The 17,773-nt window shown below is 40.7% G+C and overlaps 1 protein-coding gene across 8 annotated transcripts in view; it reads left to right on the top strand.

The window, feature by feature from the left end:
• Nucleotides 1-17,773, top strand: part of msh3 (mutS homolog 3 (E. coli)) — a 150,947-nt gene that overhangs the window by 24,242 nt on the left and 108,932 nt on the right. For all 8 annotated transcript variants that reach the window (XM_045707204.1, XM_045707203.1, XM_045707201.1 and 5 more), the window contains 5 exons: nt 8,155-8,264; nt 8,604-8,718; nt 8,827-8,911; nt 13,211-13,320; nt 14,542-14,674. In XM_045707204.1, the coding sequence (XP_045563160.1) occupies nt 8,155-8,264; nt 8,604-8,718; nt 8,827-8,911; nt 13,211-13,320; nt 14,542-14,674 (553 nt within the window). The remainder of the gene's footprint in view (nt 1-8,154; nt 8,265-8,603; nt 8,719-8,826; nt 8,912-13,210; nt 13,321-14,541; nt 14,675-17,773) is intronic.

Below are 17,773 nucleotides of genomic sequence, written 5' to 3'. Positions count from 1 at the left end.
TGGTGTCTGTGAGTATAACAGAACTCATATGGCAGGCCAAAACCTGAGAAGATTCCATACAGGAAGTGCCCTGTCTGACAATTTGTTGTCCTTCTGTTGCATCTCTATCGAAAATACAGCATCTGTGCTGTAACGTGACATTTTCTAAGGCTTCCATTGGCTCTCTAAAGCCGCCAGAAAGTGGAATGGGGTGTCTGCTGTCTCTGGGCAAAGAACAGCAGCAGAATTTTTAAGTGGTCAGCCTGGGGACAGTGAGACTGAGATGCGCATTCACGAGACTACTCCATTTTTTTCTTTCAGCCTTTGAATGAATACAATGTTGCCCGGTTGGAATATTATTGCTATTTTACAAGAGAAATAGCATAAAAATGTATTTTGAACAGCGTTTGACATGCTTCTAAGTACGGTAATGGAATATTTTGACATTTTTGGTCACGAAATGCGCTCGCGCGTCACCCTTCGGATTGTGACCTGAACGCACGAACAAAACGGAGGTATTTGGATATAACTATGGATTATTTGGAACCAAAACAACATTTGTTGTTGAAGTGGAAGTCCTGGGAGTGCATTCTGACGAAGAACAGCAAAGGTAATCCAATTTTTCTAATAGTAATTCTGAGTTTAGTGAGCCCCAAACTTGGTGGGTGTCAAAATAGCTAGCCCGTGATGGCTGGGCTATGTACTTAGAATATTGCAAAATGTGCTTTCACCAAAAAGCTATTTTAAAATCTGACACCGCGATTGCAAGGAGTTCTGTAGCTATAATTCTTAAAATAATTGTTATGTATTTTGTCAACGTTTGTCATGAGTAATTTAGTAAATTCACCGGAAGTTTTCGGTGGGTATGCTAGTTCTGAACATCACATGCTAATGTAAAAAGCTGGTTTTTGATATAAATATGAACTTGATTGAACAAAACATGCATGTATTGTATAACATAATGTCCTAGGAGTGTCATCTGATGAAGATCATCAAAGGTTAGTGCTGCATTTAGCTGTGGTTTGGGTTTATGTGACATATATGCTTGCTTGGAAAATGGCTGTGTTATAATTTTTGTCTGTGTACTCTCCTAACATAATCTAATGTTTTGCTTTCGCTGTAAAGCCTTTTTGAAATCGAACAATGTGGTTAGATTAACGAGAGTTATCTTTAAAATGGTGTAAACAGCCAATGGCGCCGTGCGATGCCATTGGCTGTTGGCTAGGGGTTCCGCAGGCGGAACGGGGTTCCGCTAGCGGAACGTCTGTCCTCAGCAGGTTAATGGCTGTGAAAGGAGAAAACTGAGGATGGATCAATAACATTGTAGTTACTCCACAATACTAACCTAATTGACAGAGTGAAAAGAAGGAAGCCTGTACAGAATAAAAATATTCCAAAACATGCATCCTCTTTGCAGTATTACTTTAGTGCCTTATTGCAAAAAATGTGGCGAAGCAATTCACTTTTTGTCCTGAATACAAAGTGTTATGTTTAGGGCAAATCCAATACAACACATTACTGAGTACCACCAAAGACCTGGATGTCGATTTAAGGCACCTCTTTGATTCCCTTTCCCCCTCCATCTTTTCAAGCATAGTGGTGGCTGCATCATGTTATAGGTATGCTTGTAATCATTAAAGACTGTGGAGACACTGGGAGAGTAATTCACCTTTCAGCAGGACAATAACCTAAGACACAAAGCCAAATCTACGCTGGAGTTTCTTATCAAGAAGACAGTGATGGTTCCTGAGTGGCCGAGTTACAGTTTTGACTTAATTCTACTTGAAAATCTATGGCAAGACCTAAAAATGGTTGTCTAGAACTGAACCACAACCACTTTGACAGAGCTGTAAGAATTTAGAAAATAGTCAAATGTTGCACAATCCAGGTGTGGAAAGCTCTTAGTCTTACCCAGAAAGACTCACAGCTGTAATCGCTGCCAAAGGTGCTTCTGCAAAGTATTGACTCAGGTGTGAATAAGTTATGTAAATTAGATATTTCTGTATTTCATTTTCAATAAATGTGTAAGCATTTCAAAAAACGTGTTTTCACTTCATCATTATGGGGTATTGTGTGTAGATGGGTGAGGAAAAAGTATATATTTAATCTAAACTCAGCAAAAAAAGAAACGTCCCTTTTTCAGGACCTTGTCTTTCAAAGATAATTTGTAAACATCCAAATAACTTGACAGATCTTCATTGTAAAGGGTTTAAACACTGTTTCCCATGCTTGACCCATAAACAATTAATGAACATGCACCTGTGGAACGGTCGTTAAGGCACGAACAGGTTACAGACGGTAGGCAATTAAAACTTAAGACATTAAAGAGGCCTTTCTACTGACTCTGAAAAACACCAAAAGAAAGATGCCTCGTGCTGCAAGGAGGCATGAGGATTGCACATGTGGCCAGGGCAATAAATTGCAATGTCCGTACTGTGAGACGCCTAAGACAGCGCTACGGGGAGACTGGACAGACAGCTGATCGTTTTCGCAGTGGCAGACCACGTGTAACAACACCTGCACAGGATCGGTACATCCGAACATCACACTTGCAGGACAGGTACAGGATGGCAACAACAACTTCTCGAATTACACCAGGAACGCACAATCCCTCCATCAGTGCTCAGACTGTCCGCAATAGGCTGAGAGAGGCTGGACTGAGGGTTGAGGCTTGTAGGCCTGTTGTAAGGCAGGTCCTCACCAGACATCACCGGCAACAAAGTCACCTATGGGCACAAACCCAACGTCGCTGGACCAGACAGGACTGGCAAAAAGTGCTCTTCAATGACGAGTCGCGGTTTTGTCTCACCAGGGGTAATGGTCGGATTCGTGTTTATCGTCGAAGGAATGAGCGTTACACCGAGGCCTGTACTCTGGAGCGGGATCGAGGTGGAGGGTCCGTCATAGTCTGGGGGCGGTGTGTCACAGCATCATCGGACTGAGCTTGTTGTCATTGCAGGCAATCTCAACACTGTGCATTACAGGGAAGACATCCTCCTCCCTCGTGATACCCTTCCTGCAGGCTCATCCTGACATGACCCTCCAGCATGACAATGCCACCAGCCATACTGCTTGTTCTGTGTGTGTGATTTCCTTCAAGACATGAATGTCAGTGTTCTGCCATGGCCAGCAAAGAGCCCAGATCTCAATCCCATTGAGCACGTCTGGGACCTGTTTGCCCGGGAGGGTGAGGGCTAGGGCCATTCCCCCCCAGAAATGTCCGGGAACTTGCAGATTCCTTGGTGGAAGAGGGGGGTAACGTCTCACAGCAAGAACTGGCAAATCTGGTGCAGTCCATGAGGATGAGATGCACTGCAGTACTTAATGCAGCTGGTTGCCACACCAGATACTGACTTTTGATTTTGACCACCCCCCCCCCCCTTTGTTCATGGACACATTATTCAATTTTTGTTAGTCACATGTCTGTGGAACTTGTTCAGTTTGTCTCAGTTGTTGAATCTTATGTTCATCCAAATATTTACACTTGTTAAGTTTGCTGAAAATAAACGTTACAGCCTGAATTCGAAATAAACTCAGCAAGAAAAGAAACGTCCTCTCACTTTCAACCGTTTCTTTTTTTGCTAAGTTTATTTGGAATTCACGCTGTAACACAACAAAATGTGGAATAAGTCAAGGAGTATAAATACTTTCTGAAGGCACTGTATATTTACTTTAGGTTATTTTTCGGTAAGTTTAAGAAACATGGCCTTCTCTTACCAAAAATCAACATATCTTTAAGATATTTTAACATTTCTTTAATACAGCATGTGGAGGGAGGATAATGAAAGTTCAAAGAAGTAACACGTAAAGGTAGACCAATCAATTAGATATAGTGTTTTTACAGATATCAATTGACTTTATTAAGTGATTAAAACAAAAGATTCTGTTACCAAATCAGTAATAGAATTTGCAAAAAATCGTTAACGTTAATTCAGCAATTGAATTGGCTACAGTGCGGAATCATAGCAGTCACAAACCACAGTTGGGTCACCTGCTAATGTTCTCCCTTCCGCTGGCATACTGTTATGTTCAGCTAATAACTTCTTTCTGTTATCTGGTGGTCAACCCCTCGCTCTCTTCTCTTTCTTCTGTCTCTCTCCAATTTAATGTCACCGCTCCCAGCTCTTATTGACACCTACTCATGAACCCCATCTCTTTCCATTTACTGTAACCAGCATCCTCACCCACTGACCGACACCAGACGGTTTAGTTTACATACATTATTCGGTTGGTCCGAACCAGCCCTGATTTCAACATCCACAGACGTCTTGACAGGCCTTAATTTGGCCCAAACATACACTAAGTGTACAAAACATTAGAACACCTTCATAATATTGAGTTACACTCCCTTTTCCCCTCAGAACAGCCTGAATTTTGTCAGAGCATGGACTCCACAAGGTGTCGAAAGCATTCCACAGAGATGCTGGCCCATGTTGACTCCAATGCTTCCCACAGTTGTGTCAATTTAGATGAATGTCCTTTGGGTTGTGGACCATTTCTGATACACACGGAAAACCCTTGAGTGTGAAAAACCTAGCAGCATTGCAGTTTTTGACACACTCAAACTGGGGTGCCTGGTGCCTACTACCATACCCCATTCAAAGCGTTTGTCTTGCCCATTCACCCTCTGAATGGCACACATGCACAATCCATGTCTCAAGGCTTAAAAATCCTTCTCCTCCCCATCATCTACACTGATTTTGAAGTGGATTTAACAAGTGACATCAATAAAGGATCATAGCTTTCACCTGGATTCATCTGGTCAATCTGTCATAGAAAGGGGTGTTCCTAATGTTTTGTACACTCAGCGTAGACGTCCGTGATTGGTTAAGACCAAATCTGAACCCATTAGATGTTTGTTTCACAAGTTTGGACAGCACGGTAGAGTACAGTAAAGAAAAGTAGATTATAGTTCAGTACAGTATAATACAGTATGGTAAAGAAAAGTAGAGCATTGTTCAGTAGAGTATAATAGAGTGAAGTAGAGTTCCGCACAGTACTGTAGAGTTGACTACACTATCATGTACTGAACTATACTCTACTGTACTGAACTATACTGTGCTGAACTCTACTGTTCAGTGCTGTACTTTACTCTACTCTGTACACACTAGAGTTGACTAAACTATAATGTACTGAACTCTACTGTACTGATCTCTACTGTGCTGTACTTTGATGTCCAATCTAAGTCATCTATGATTGGTTCAGATTTGGTCTGGACCAACCAAATTTGGTGTTTGGTGGCAGAGCTCATTAATATAATAGCCAGTGTATAGAATAATACCCAAATATGCATAGTAAGATATTGCATATTCCTACCTTTGTGTACCTATTTAGGATACATCACCAAGAAGAGAATGACTTACATATCCATAATTATGCCTTTCTGTGTAGTACAGATCAGGGAGCCATGATGAAATTATGTAACCGCAATTATTTTACCAGGTATAAATCCACTTCAATAATCCAATTTTTTTTTTTTTTTTTTTTTTTATATATATATATTTTTTATAAACTCAAGGTGTCATGTCATAGCTGACACCCCATTCTTCCTGCAGACATATTTTAATCTTAATTCGTAGCAGATATTTAACAGAATTTTGGGAAGACATGTTCACACAAAAAACAGGGAGATTTTACAGAAATTATGTTACCAAACTTTGCATCTGCACAGTTCTTCCAGTAAATGTGATTTTTGCACATGTTCAGTGTACATTGTTAAATATAGTCCTTGTATGGTTTGTTAAACTTTGAAATCTGTTTTTTTTGGCGCAATTCCGTTATCGTGGAATTACCCATAATGCAAGCATAATGTAAACAGATTGTCACATATGACGATCTTCATCAATGTTATTGTTAAATTACTTTTTTATTAAATATATTTCTTAGATATTTTTATTCACTTTTTTTGTAACTACGGTACCAGTCAAAAGACACAAATTCAAGGGTTTTAATTTATTTTTACTATTTTGTACATTGTAGAATAACAATGAAGAATCATGTCGTAACCAAAAAAGTGTTAAACAAGTCAAAATATATTTCTCATTTTAGATTCTTCATAATAGCCACCCTTTGCATTGATGACAGCTTTACACACTCTTGGCATTCTCTCAAACAGCTTCACCTGGAATGCATTTCCAACAGTCTTGAAGGAGTTCCCACATACACTACATTTCAAAAGTTTGGGGTCACTTAGAAATTGCATTGTTTTTTCTTGGCAATTTCTCGCATGGAATAGCCTTCATTTCTGAGAACAAGAATAGACTGACGAGTTTCAGAAGAAAGGTCTTTGTTTCTGGACATTTAGAGCCTGTAATCGAACCCACAATGCTGATGCTCCAGATACTCAACTAATCTAAAGAAGGCCAGTTTTATTGCTTCTTTAATCAGAACAAGTTTTCAGCTGTGCTAACATAATTGCAAAAGGGTTTTCCAATTATCAATTAGCCTTTTAAAATGATAAACTTGGATTAGCTAGCACAACGTGCCATTGGAACACAGGGGTGATGGTTGCTGATAATGGGCCTCTGTATGCCTATGTGCTGTAGATATTCCAGAAAAAATCAGATGTTTAAGCTACAATAGTCATTTATAACATTAACAATGTCTACACTTAATTTCTGATCAAATTTATGTTATTTTAATGGACAAAAAAAATTGATTTTCTTTCAAAAACAAGGACATCTCTAAGAGACCCCAAACTTTTGAACGGTAGTGTATGCTGAGCATTTGTTGGCTGCTTTTCCTTCACTCTGTGGTCCAACTCATCCCAAACCATCTCAATTGGGTTGAGGTCGGGCGATTGTGGAGGCCAGGTCATCTGATGCAGCACGACATCACTTTCCTTCTTGGTCAAATATCCCTTACACAACCTGAAGGTGTGTTGATTCATTGTCCTGTTGAAAAACAAATGATAGTCCCACTAAGCGCAAACCAGATGGGATGGTGTATCACTGTGGTATCCATGCTGGTTAAGTGTGCCTTGAATTTTAAATAAATCACTGACAGTGTCACCAGCATAGCATCCCCACACCATCACACCACCTCCTCCATGCTTCACGGTGGGAACTACACATGCAGCGATCATCCGTTCACCTACTCTGTGTCTCACAAAGACACAGCGGTTGGAAGAAAAAATCTCATTTGGCTTCATCAGACCAAAGGACAGATTTCCACCGGTCTAATGTCTATTGCTCGTGTTTCTTGGCCCAAGCAAGTCTCTTCTTCTTATTGGTTTCCTTTTGTAGTGGTTTCTTTACAGCAATTTGACCATGAAGGCCTGATTCACGCAGTCTCTTCTGAACAGTTGATGTTGAGATGTGTCTGTTACTCGAACTCTGAAGCATTTATTTGGGCTGCAATTTCTGAGGCTGGTCTCCTCTGCAGCAGAGGTAACTCTGGGTCTTCCTTTCATGTGGCGGTTCTCATGAGAGCCAGTTTAATAATAGCGCTTGATGGTTTTTGTGACTGCACTTGAAGAAACTTTCAAAGTTCTTGAAATTTTCCAGATTGACTGACCTTCATGTCTTAAAGTAATGATGTACTATTGTTTCTCTTTGCTTATTTGAGCTGTTTTAGCCATTATATGGACTTGGTGTCTTACCAAATAGGGCTATCTTCTGTATACCACCCCTACCTTGTCACAACATAACTGATTGGCTCAAATGCATTAGAAGGAAAGAAATTCCACAAATGTACTTTTAACAAGGCATACCTATTAATGCATTCCAGGTGACTACCTCATGAAGCTAGTTTAGAGAATGCTAAGAGTGTGCAAAGCTGTCATCAAGGCAAAGGGTGGCTATTTGAAGAAATCTGAAATATAAAATATATTTTGATTTGTTTAATACTTTTTTGGTTACAACATGATTCAATATGTGTTATTTCATAGTTTTGATGTCTTCACTATTATTCTACAATGTAGAAAATAGTACAAATAAATAAAAAACCTGGCATGAGTAGGTGTGTCCAAACTTTTGACTGGTACTGTATATTTTTCTTAAATATTTTACTTGATCTTAGATTTTTGTGCCTGAGTTGTTCTGACTAACAGGTTGATTCTTATAGGAGCTGGTGTAATAACCTCTCTCTACCTCCTATTCCCTCCTTCTGTCACTCTTTTCTACCTGCCTTCTCCCTCTCTCCCCTCCCTCTCTATTTGCCTCTCTCTTTCTGCAGTGTGCAGGCTGGTGATGGTGTACGTATAGAGAAGAGGGACAGTGCTCAGTTTGACTTTGCCTCTGCAATGAACACTGTCACTGAGTTCTATTGTCACACACAGGACTCAGGTGTGTGTGTGTGTGTGTGTGTGTGTGTGTGTGTGTGTGTGTGTGTGTGTGTGTGTGTGTGTGTGTGTGTGTGTGTGTGTGTGTGTGTGTGTGTGTGTGTGTGTGTGTGTGTGTGTGAGTGAAAAAAATAAAATAATAGAGGCTTCATGTCATGAATTACAGATCTGTGCTTCCATCTGTCCTTTAAGTGAAAAATATTTTCTGTTGGGACAGCGTGTACTGTAGGTGTGGATTTTGGCGACGCTGGCGGACGATCAACAAAACAAGTATTCTCAAACAAAATGAGGCACGAGGTTGTGACTCATGGCAGTGTGTGCGTGTTTGTGTGACCATCCCCAGGTTCCAGACCTCTCTCCAGTATAGCCTCTTTGGAAAGCCCTGTGGTCTGCTGTCTGGGTCCTCTCATCCACTACCTCACAGAGTTTAACCTGCAGAGAGTACTACTGCACCACAGGTACTCACACACATACACACACACCGCCCTTGTGGTTGCCACAGACTGACTCCCTGTGACTCTTGTAATATTGTATGTGGTAATTCTCTGTGTGTGTGTGACTTTAAGTTCGTTCAGGCACCTCTCCTGTGAGTCAGACGGTATGGTCCTCAGTGCTCCCACTCTCAGAAACCTGGAGATACTCACCAACCAGGTACGTGTTAGTGAATGAGTGGTTGCTCCACTAAATGTTTTGCGATTATGCTGCGGGACTTAGAGGTAATTTGTGGTTTCGTATGGTACCCTGCGTCACTACTTCATTGCTCCAGACCAGCGCAAGGGGGAGTTGGAGCACTGATTATGCTTTTGGGTCCTACTGTGTCTCTAACTGACAATGAGTGGGTGACATACACCTAACTAATTATCGATAGATATATAATTGTGCACGACTTAAGTATTACTTACTAAAACTGTTGTTACACTAAGGTTTTTATTCTAAGAGTAACTTACACTGCAGTTAGGATGTGGAAATGTTAGGATTATTTTGCTCTTACTGTAGTACTGTAGTCTACTCCCGACCCCGTCACGTTGTACAACGCCTGCGTGGCGCAGCGGTCTAAGACACTGCATCGCAGTGAAAGCTGTGTTGCTACAGATGCTGGTTCAATAACGGTGCCGGCCTCGAATGGGAGACCCATGAGATGACTGTAGGTTTTTGGTTTCTCTCCCTCTAAAAACAGAAATAAATAATTCTAAAAAACAAACTGGCTTTATTTACAAATTAGTAACAATGTCTCACCCCATGTTCAAGAATGGCCTTTTTCTCTGCCTTTTTTTCGCTCATTTTACGTTATTTGCAAACGAAATCATCTCAAATATTTTTTTTTTAAACAAAACGATTATTATTAATTTAGAATGATATAAAAGCCCCTTGGATATTCACACATATATATTATTAACCCTGTTATTAGCAGGACAATATATATTGGTCATATTGGTATCCACTGAAGTAGCAGTGGGCGCGAGAGGTTCAAGACATGAGTGCAAGGGGCACGGGATGGGCCGCAGAGCCATGCACAGAAGACGGACCTAGCCCATGAGGATGGGCGGGGGGGGGGGGTGGACCCCTACCCCGCCCCTCTGGGTAGCACAGAACAACACTTTAACTTCTCTAGGGCCGGCGGGACAAAATCGTCCCACCTACGTAACAGCCAGTGGAATCCTGTGGCGCGTTATTAGAAATGCTATTACTTCATTTTCTCAAACATATGACTATTTTTACACCATTTTAAAGACAAGACTCTCGTTAATCTAACCACACTGTCCGATTTCAAAAAGGCTTTACAACGAAAGCAAAAAATTAGATTATGTCAGCAGAGTACCCAGCCAGAAATAATCAGACACCCATTTTTCAAGCTAGCATATAATGTCACAAAAACCCAGAAGACCGCTAAATGCAGCACTAACCTTTGATGATCTTCATCAGATGACACACCTAGGACATTATGTTATACAATACATGCATGTTTTGTTCAATCATGTTCATATTTATATCAAAAAACAGCTTTTTACATTAGCATGTGACGTTCAGAACTAGCAATACCCCCCGCAAACTTCCGGTGAATTTACTAAATTACTCACGATAAACGTTCACAAAAAGCATAACAATTATTTTAAGAATTATAGATACAGAACTCCTCTATGCACTCGATATGTCCGATTTTAAAATAGCTTTTCGGTGAAAGCACATTTTGCAATATTCTCAGTAGGTAGCCCGGCATCACAGGGCTAGCTATTTAGACACCCAGCAAGTTTAGCATTCACCAAAGTCAGATTTACTATAAGAAAAATGTTATTACCTTTGCTGTCTTTGTCAGAATGCACTCCCAGGACTTCTACTTCAATAACAAATGTTGGTTTGGTCCCAAATAATCCATAGTTATGTCCAAATAGCGGCGTTTTGTTTGTGCGTTCAAGACACTATGCGAAAGGGTAAAGAAGGGTGACGAGCATGGCGCATTTCGTGACAAAAAAATTCTAAATATTCCATTACCGTACTTCGAAGCATGTCAACCGCTGTTTAAAATCCATTTTTATGCAATTTTTCTCGTAAAAAAGCGATAATATTCCGACCGGGAATCTGTATTTAGGTAAACAGACTAAAGAAAATAAAGCATGGGGTCGACTCGGGCACGCCCCTAAGCCCATTGTCCTCTGATCGGCCACTTGCCAAAAGCGATAATGTGTTTCAGCGAGAGGCTGCCTCGATATCATTCAGCTTTTTCCCGGGCTCTGAGAGCCTATGGGAGCCGTAGGAAGTGTCACGTTACAGCAAAGATCCTCAGTCTTCAATAAAAAGAGCCAAGATGAACAACAACTTGTCAGACAGGCCACTTCCTGTAAGGAATCTTCTCAGGTTTTTGCCTGCCATATGAGTTCTGTTATACTCACAGACACCATTCAAACAGTTTTAGAAACTATAGGGTGTTTTCTATCCAAAGCCAATAATTATATGCATATTCTAGTTACTGGGCAGGAGTAGTAACCAGATTAAATCGGGTACGTTTTTTATCCGGCTGTGTCAATACTGCCCCCTAGCCCTAACAGGTTAAAATGGTGTAAAATAGTCATATATTTGAGAAATTGAAGTTCTAGCATTTTTGAGGTGTTTGTATTTCGCGCCACGCGATTCCACTGGCTGTTGACTAGGGTGGGACGTTTGAAGTTAAATGAATAGAGATCCTGGTCATGGTGCTACAGTATGTTGTTACAGCATAATCAAAGTGAGGATAATCGGTGATCTGCTGTCTACTTATGGTCTATTGTAAGCTGAAAGTCACACCTTTCCAGTACTCCTCACCTCACCCCAAACTCCACCCTTAACACAGTTACCATTCAAAAACGAGCTCTTTATCTAAATAAAAATGACATTGCGACCAAAGAGGACAGACAAAATGGACATTGTTTTCATCAAGCCAGCTTCTTTCTTTGTTGCTACTCGTTCCTGGGTTCGAAGAGATGCCACGAGTTGGCACAGAATACCAACTGGGATGGATCCCGAGGCAAATGTTGCTTACCAGTGAACCTCCGGGTGTTCATAATTAATACTGTGGCTCAGAAGTTTTTGTCTTTAATAAAGAAATGTTTTGGTTATCCTGACCTGGACACCATGTACAGTATTATAATAGCCCTCCTGATTGGCGCAGCAGTTTAAGACACTGCATCGCAGTGCAAAATGCATTGCTACAGATGCAAGTTCGATACCCATGCCGGCCGCCACCGGGATACCCATATGTAATTGTTGGTCACGAACCTGCATCTGTAGCAATGCATTTTACACAGTGATGCAGTGTCTTAGACCGCTGCGCCAATCGGGAGGGCTATTATAATAATGTACATGGTGTCCAGGTCGGGATAACCAAAACATGTAATTTTTTAAAGACTATCAGAAAGAATGTTGCTACATATTTATTTTGATCCAAAGCCTGAATGAGTGAGTCACTCAGCTTTATGTAGCTGCCGGGCTATTTGACTGTGCCATCAACTTGATAATAAATAACGATATTTTGTAGGTTATTTCGTAAAAAAAATAAAAGTGAGCGATTTTAATCTGAATATCAAAATATTTTCGATATACTGTAGGCCTACTGTAGGCAACATGAGTCTAACTAGTGTTGAGTAATGTGCTGTTAAAAGTGGTGTAGGTCTTATTTAAAAAGCATATTGAAGTTAGAAGCAATAGCATTTGATGCAATAGCCTACCCGCTGTGGTCACTATTTTAGCACCGTTTCGCGCTGCTTTGAGACAAGTATGGGGTCTGGTCTTGGTAAATCAATGAGAGTTTTTTATTTTCACTGAATCTCTGTTTGTGTATTGGTTAGACTAGAATTATACAATTAGGGTGTGGACATGCTATGCTCTTAGTACTGTAGCCTACTCCCGACCGTCACATTGTACAGCTCCATATTTTCCGTTCCATCCTAACGGAAACCCTGAGGGTTTTTCTTGGAATAGAAACACCATAATATTAATCAAATTAATGAAGCAAAATGTATTAAAATCAGTCCCATATACTATGTTTTTACAAAAAAGGTTTTATATGCTCTTGTACAGCCACTATTGAAGGCTATCAAATGCTTCTCAAATATGCCTCTGGTGGTCAAACTAGCACTAACTAGCTTTAATGGTTACAATGGCTGACACTTAAATAACGTGCCATAGAATTCTGCTGCACCATGCAAGCTGTGCTGCAGTACGCTGCAACTTTTACATGGCGAACCACTGTACTTTTCCTCCAGTTTACTTGTATACAACAAGGCCGTATTTCATATGTAACTTTATCTTATATAATGGTACTCAGGTCAGACCATGGGTTCGTGGCCTAAAATGTGCTATTTTGTGCCCTAAATTCAGTTTGGGCAATTGTTATTGTGGAGCATTGGAACGGTACGATATTACTAGGCCAAGTGCAGTACTCTTTTTCACAGAAAGGTTTGTGTGCGTGTGTTACAGACAGATGGAGGTATGAAGGGCAGTTTGTTGTGGGTGTTAGACCACACCCACACCTCATTTGGTAGAAGACTGATGAGGAAGTGGGTAAGCCAGCCCCTCAAAGACGCACAGTAAGTACACACTGAATCCCAAACCAGTCCTTTGCCCATACTAACTTGCTTGGAGGGCCCTCCGTGGTCATCTGTTGCTGACGAAACTCTGAGGATGACTTCAAGAGTGATGAGTGAATCAAACAACGGCTCATAATAATGGCTGGAACGGAGTGGCATCAAACATAGAAACCATGTGTTTGATGTATTTGATACCATTCCACTCTAGCCATACCATGAGCCTGTCCTCCCCAATTAAGGTGCCACCAACCTCCTGTGGGATCAAATTAACCCATCAATTTCGGGACACACTTGGGACTTGAATGATGCAATTTATGTTCCACGTTAAATAATAAAACAAGGATTAAATTAAAATGAACAAATTTCCCCTGTCAAGATAGAAACCTCCGTAACAGTTACACATTTAAATTGTGAGGTATTTCATTTGTTACATGTGTCAAGCCTAGAAATCAGACACAAACAAATGCATTTCGCATATAATTAGGCTCACCTTTCCATTATTTTGTATGACATTGTTAACGCCAAACATATTGCGGTGCATGTTGGGATAGCACTTTGCTCTTGAGCTGGCAGCATTGCTGGCTCAGTCAAAGTGGCCCCTAAACCCATGATCATTTTAAATCCCTCAGATTTACATCACTTGTGCATATGGTGGAGGCGTGAGTGAATTTGGAAATGGAGGGGCGAGTGGAAAGGAAAGGGACTGGTTTGGGCTTCAGCAACCGAGTACGGTGAAGTTGCCATGAGGCCCTGATCTTGTGTCAGTTTTGCATTTCCCCCATTAATGGTTAAGGTTAAGGATTAGGGGAGGGGAGGGGAAGCTGAACCTAGGAATATGTACCTAGGGGAAACTTTACCCTGGAGCAAGTACACACACGGACCTATGCAATCCTTTCAGATCTGCACTTAGTGTCTGAGGGATAGGGATGGATTTGGGGTTGGGCTGAGACTGTAATCTCACTTACTCGCTCAGATCTGCTGTCAGGATTATAAATCTTCGATTCTACCATCAGATAGGTTATGAGAGAACCCTGCTTCACGCTTACATGAATAAAACCCAGATTACACACACATGCCTGCACACATGCACATGTCTCTCTGCACTCTGCAGTCCCACTCTAACGCCTAATGCACATTGTGTTGCTGGGGAGGAAACTGAAAATAGCACTTGTGCTTCTGTATACAGAATGTCAACCCTGGAGGCTCTTCTTCACCCCACAGGTCTATATGTGAGAGACAATTTGCTGTATGTGAGATCCTGGAGTCTGATGCCGTCACCCTGCCCTCCGTTAGAGCCCTGCTCTTCCGACTGCCAGACCTGGAGAGAGGAGTGTGCAGCATCTACCACAAGAAGGTACACAAACAACACTCACAAATCAAATACGCTCACGCATGCACACACACACGCACACACGGTCTAGAAGCAGTGGCCTCACTCAAAGATTAAAGAGTGACCACTCTAACAATGGAAATGCATGTCATCGATGATTGAAGGCAGGCGAGATCAGGTAGGACCATTCTAGCCAATGATAGGGAAGATACGCGGGTGAACAACAGGCACAAGTAAGTTGTTTATTTCAATGTTGCTGGAATGCCACGTGCATCCACTTATATCAGTACATTTGTAAAAGCCTAAACATTACGAAACTTATATTCGATCAAACAAGCCTCACGTAATTCAATATTCTCTCATAGACCTCAATACAAAAAAGGGCTTCTCACACCCGGACAGATTGTGAGCGAAGCAAATCCTCTAGCTTCACCTCTTTCTTTCTGCCTCACTGTCATATCTCCCCCCCTCCCAGTATGACATTGTCCCTTTCTTCCACAAGCTTCACTCAAATGTCAGGACAAAGAGCTTTCATCAGTGTGTGCATGTGCTTATTTGATGCTAAACCTTGCTCTTGTCCACAGTATCATTTTCTCAGCTTGTACTCTTGCCTCAAAATCTGCTGAAAGTTTCATCCTCACTGTGATTGGTTAAAAGTTTTTTCTAAACTATTCCACCCTCCCTACACACACACACATACACATACACATTAATTGTCATATTTTGCGATCTTTAGATGGATGAGTTGTGTAATGGTCTGCTTCTCTATTTTCATAATGGAGAGAGGAAATGGAATGGTTATGGTAGCAAGCCTTCGTGTGCTCTCGACCATAAAAACCATGTCACTCGACCCAAAGCCAGAGAACCATTAAAACTGTGACACTCATTAACCCTCTGACCTGTTTTAATGCCAATATGAAGTCAATATTATCTATAACGCCACATCCCTCCAATAACAGTAATACACCACTGACATACAGGTCACTGAATCAATAAAACTGTGGTATCTATAATGATTAACAATAGTATATTTTTAAAACATAGTGCCTTCAGAAAGTATTTCCGCCCCTTGACTTTTTCCACATTTTGTTGTTACAGCCTGAATTTAAAATGGATTACATTTATATTTTTTTGTGACTAGCCTACTACACACAATACCCCATAATGTCAAAGTGGAATAATACAATTAGTAAAAAATGAGTCAAGTATTCAACCTCTTTGTTATGGCAAGCCTAAATACGTTCAGGAATAAAAATGTGCTTAACAAGTCACATAAGTTCCATGTGTGCAATAGTAGTGTTTAACACGATTTTTGAATGACTACCTCATGTCTGTACTCCACACACACAATTATCAGACAAGCTAAGACATTTCAAACACACAAAGACCAGAGCGGTTTTCCAATGCTTTGCAAAAGAAAGGCACCTGTTGGTAAATGGGTAAAAATACAGAAAGCAGACGTAGAATATCCCTTGAGCATGTTTAAGTTATTAATTCGACTTTGGGTGGTGTATCAATACACCCGGTCACTACAAAAGATACAGTAATTCCTAACTCAGTTGCCAGAGAGGAAGGAAACCGCTCAAAGGATTTCACAATGAGGCCAATGGTAACTTTTTAAAACAGTTACAGAGTTGAATGGCTGTAATAAGAGGGAACTGAGGAAGGATCAACAACATTGTAGTTTCTCCACAATACTAACCTAATTGACAGAGTGACAAGAAGGAAGCCCGTACAGAAAAGAAATATGCCAAAACATGCATCCTGTTTGCAACAAGGCACTAAAGTAATACTGAAGAATTTTGAAATTAATAATGGGCAAATGTTGCGCAATACAGGTGTGAAAGCACTAAGAGACTTACCCAGAAAGAGCCACAGCTGTAATTGCTGCCAAAGGTGACTCTAACATGTATTGACTTGGGATTGAATACTTATCTAATCAAGATATTATTGGTGTTATTTTTCATAAATGTTTTAAAAATATTAGAATTTTTCTTCCATTTTTGACAGAGTATTTTGTGTAGATCGTTGACAAAAAAAATGACAATTAAATCCATTTTAATCCCACTTTGTAACACAACAAAATGTGGAAGAAGTCAAGGGGTGTGAATACTTTCTAAAGGCACTGTATGTCATGTGGACAGATAATGGTGGTTATAGATTTAGATGGTGCTGCTCTTTGTTGAGTTTTATTGAAGAAGTAGATTGGCTTTTAACGTCTGTGTGATTGAACACAGGTTAGTGTGTGACCAACTCAGTGCCCTTGTGGTTAGAGTGGCCGCCCTGATATTGGAAGTTTGGGAATTCAATCCCCAGCCAAATCATAGGTAATATCTGACACACAAACGGGTACTATGTTGAAGTTTTAACAGGTCAGATAAAACCTACCCAATTATGGTCTCCAAATCAAAGGACCGAGGCTGTCGTCTACCAAAAGCATCTCGTCCATCTGTAGAAGTAGCCAGAGTTGAGGCAGAGTTCATCAGTAACACATGGAATGAAAAGGTGAAATCTGATATACAGTTGAAGTCGGAAGTTTACATACACCTTAGCCAAATACATTTAAACTCAGTTTTTCACAATTCCTGACATTTAATCCTAGTAAAAATTCCCTGTCTTAGGTCAGTTAGGATCACCACTTTATTTTAAGAATGGGAAATGTCAGAATAATAGTAGAGAGAATGATTTATTTAAGCTTTTATTTCTTTCATCACATTCCCAGTGGTTCAGAAGTTTACACTCAATTAGTATTTGGTAACATTGCCTTTTAAATTGTTTACCTTGGGTCAAACGTTTCGGGTAGCCTTCCACAAGCTTCCCACAATAAGTTGGGTGACTTTTGGCTGGTGTAACGGAGTCAGGTTTGAAGGCCTCCTTGCTCGCACACGCTTTTTCAGTTCTGCCCACAAATGCACCAGTCCCTTCTGCAGCAAAGCACCCCCACAACATGATGCTGCCACCCCAGTGCTTCATGGTTGGGATGGTGTTCTTCGGCTTGCAAGCCTCCCCCTTTTTCCTCCAAACATAACAATGGTCATTATGGTGAAACAGTTATATTTTTGTTTCATCAGACCAGAGGACATTTCTCCAAAAAGTACGATCTTTCTCCCCATGTGCAGTTGC

The sequence above is a fragment of the Salmo salar genome, chromosome ssa24 (genome assembly GCF_905237065.1).
Source record: "Salmo salar chromosome ssa24, Ssal_v3.1, whole genome shotgun sequence".
NCBI lineage: Eukaryota > Metazoa > Chordata > Actinopteri > Salmoniformes > Salmonidae > Salmo > Salmo salar.
This window is presented reverse-complemented; position numbering and strand designations above follow the sequence as displayed.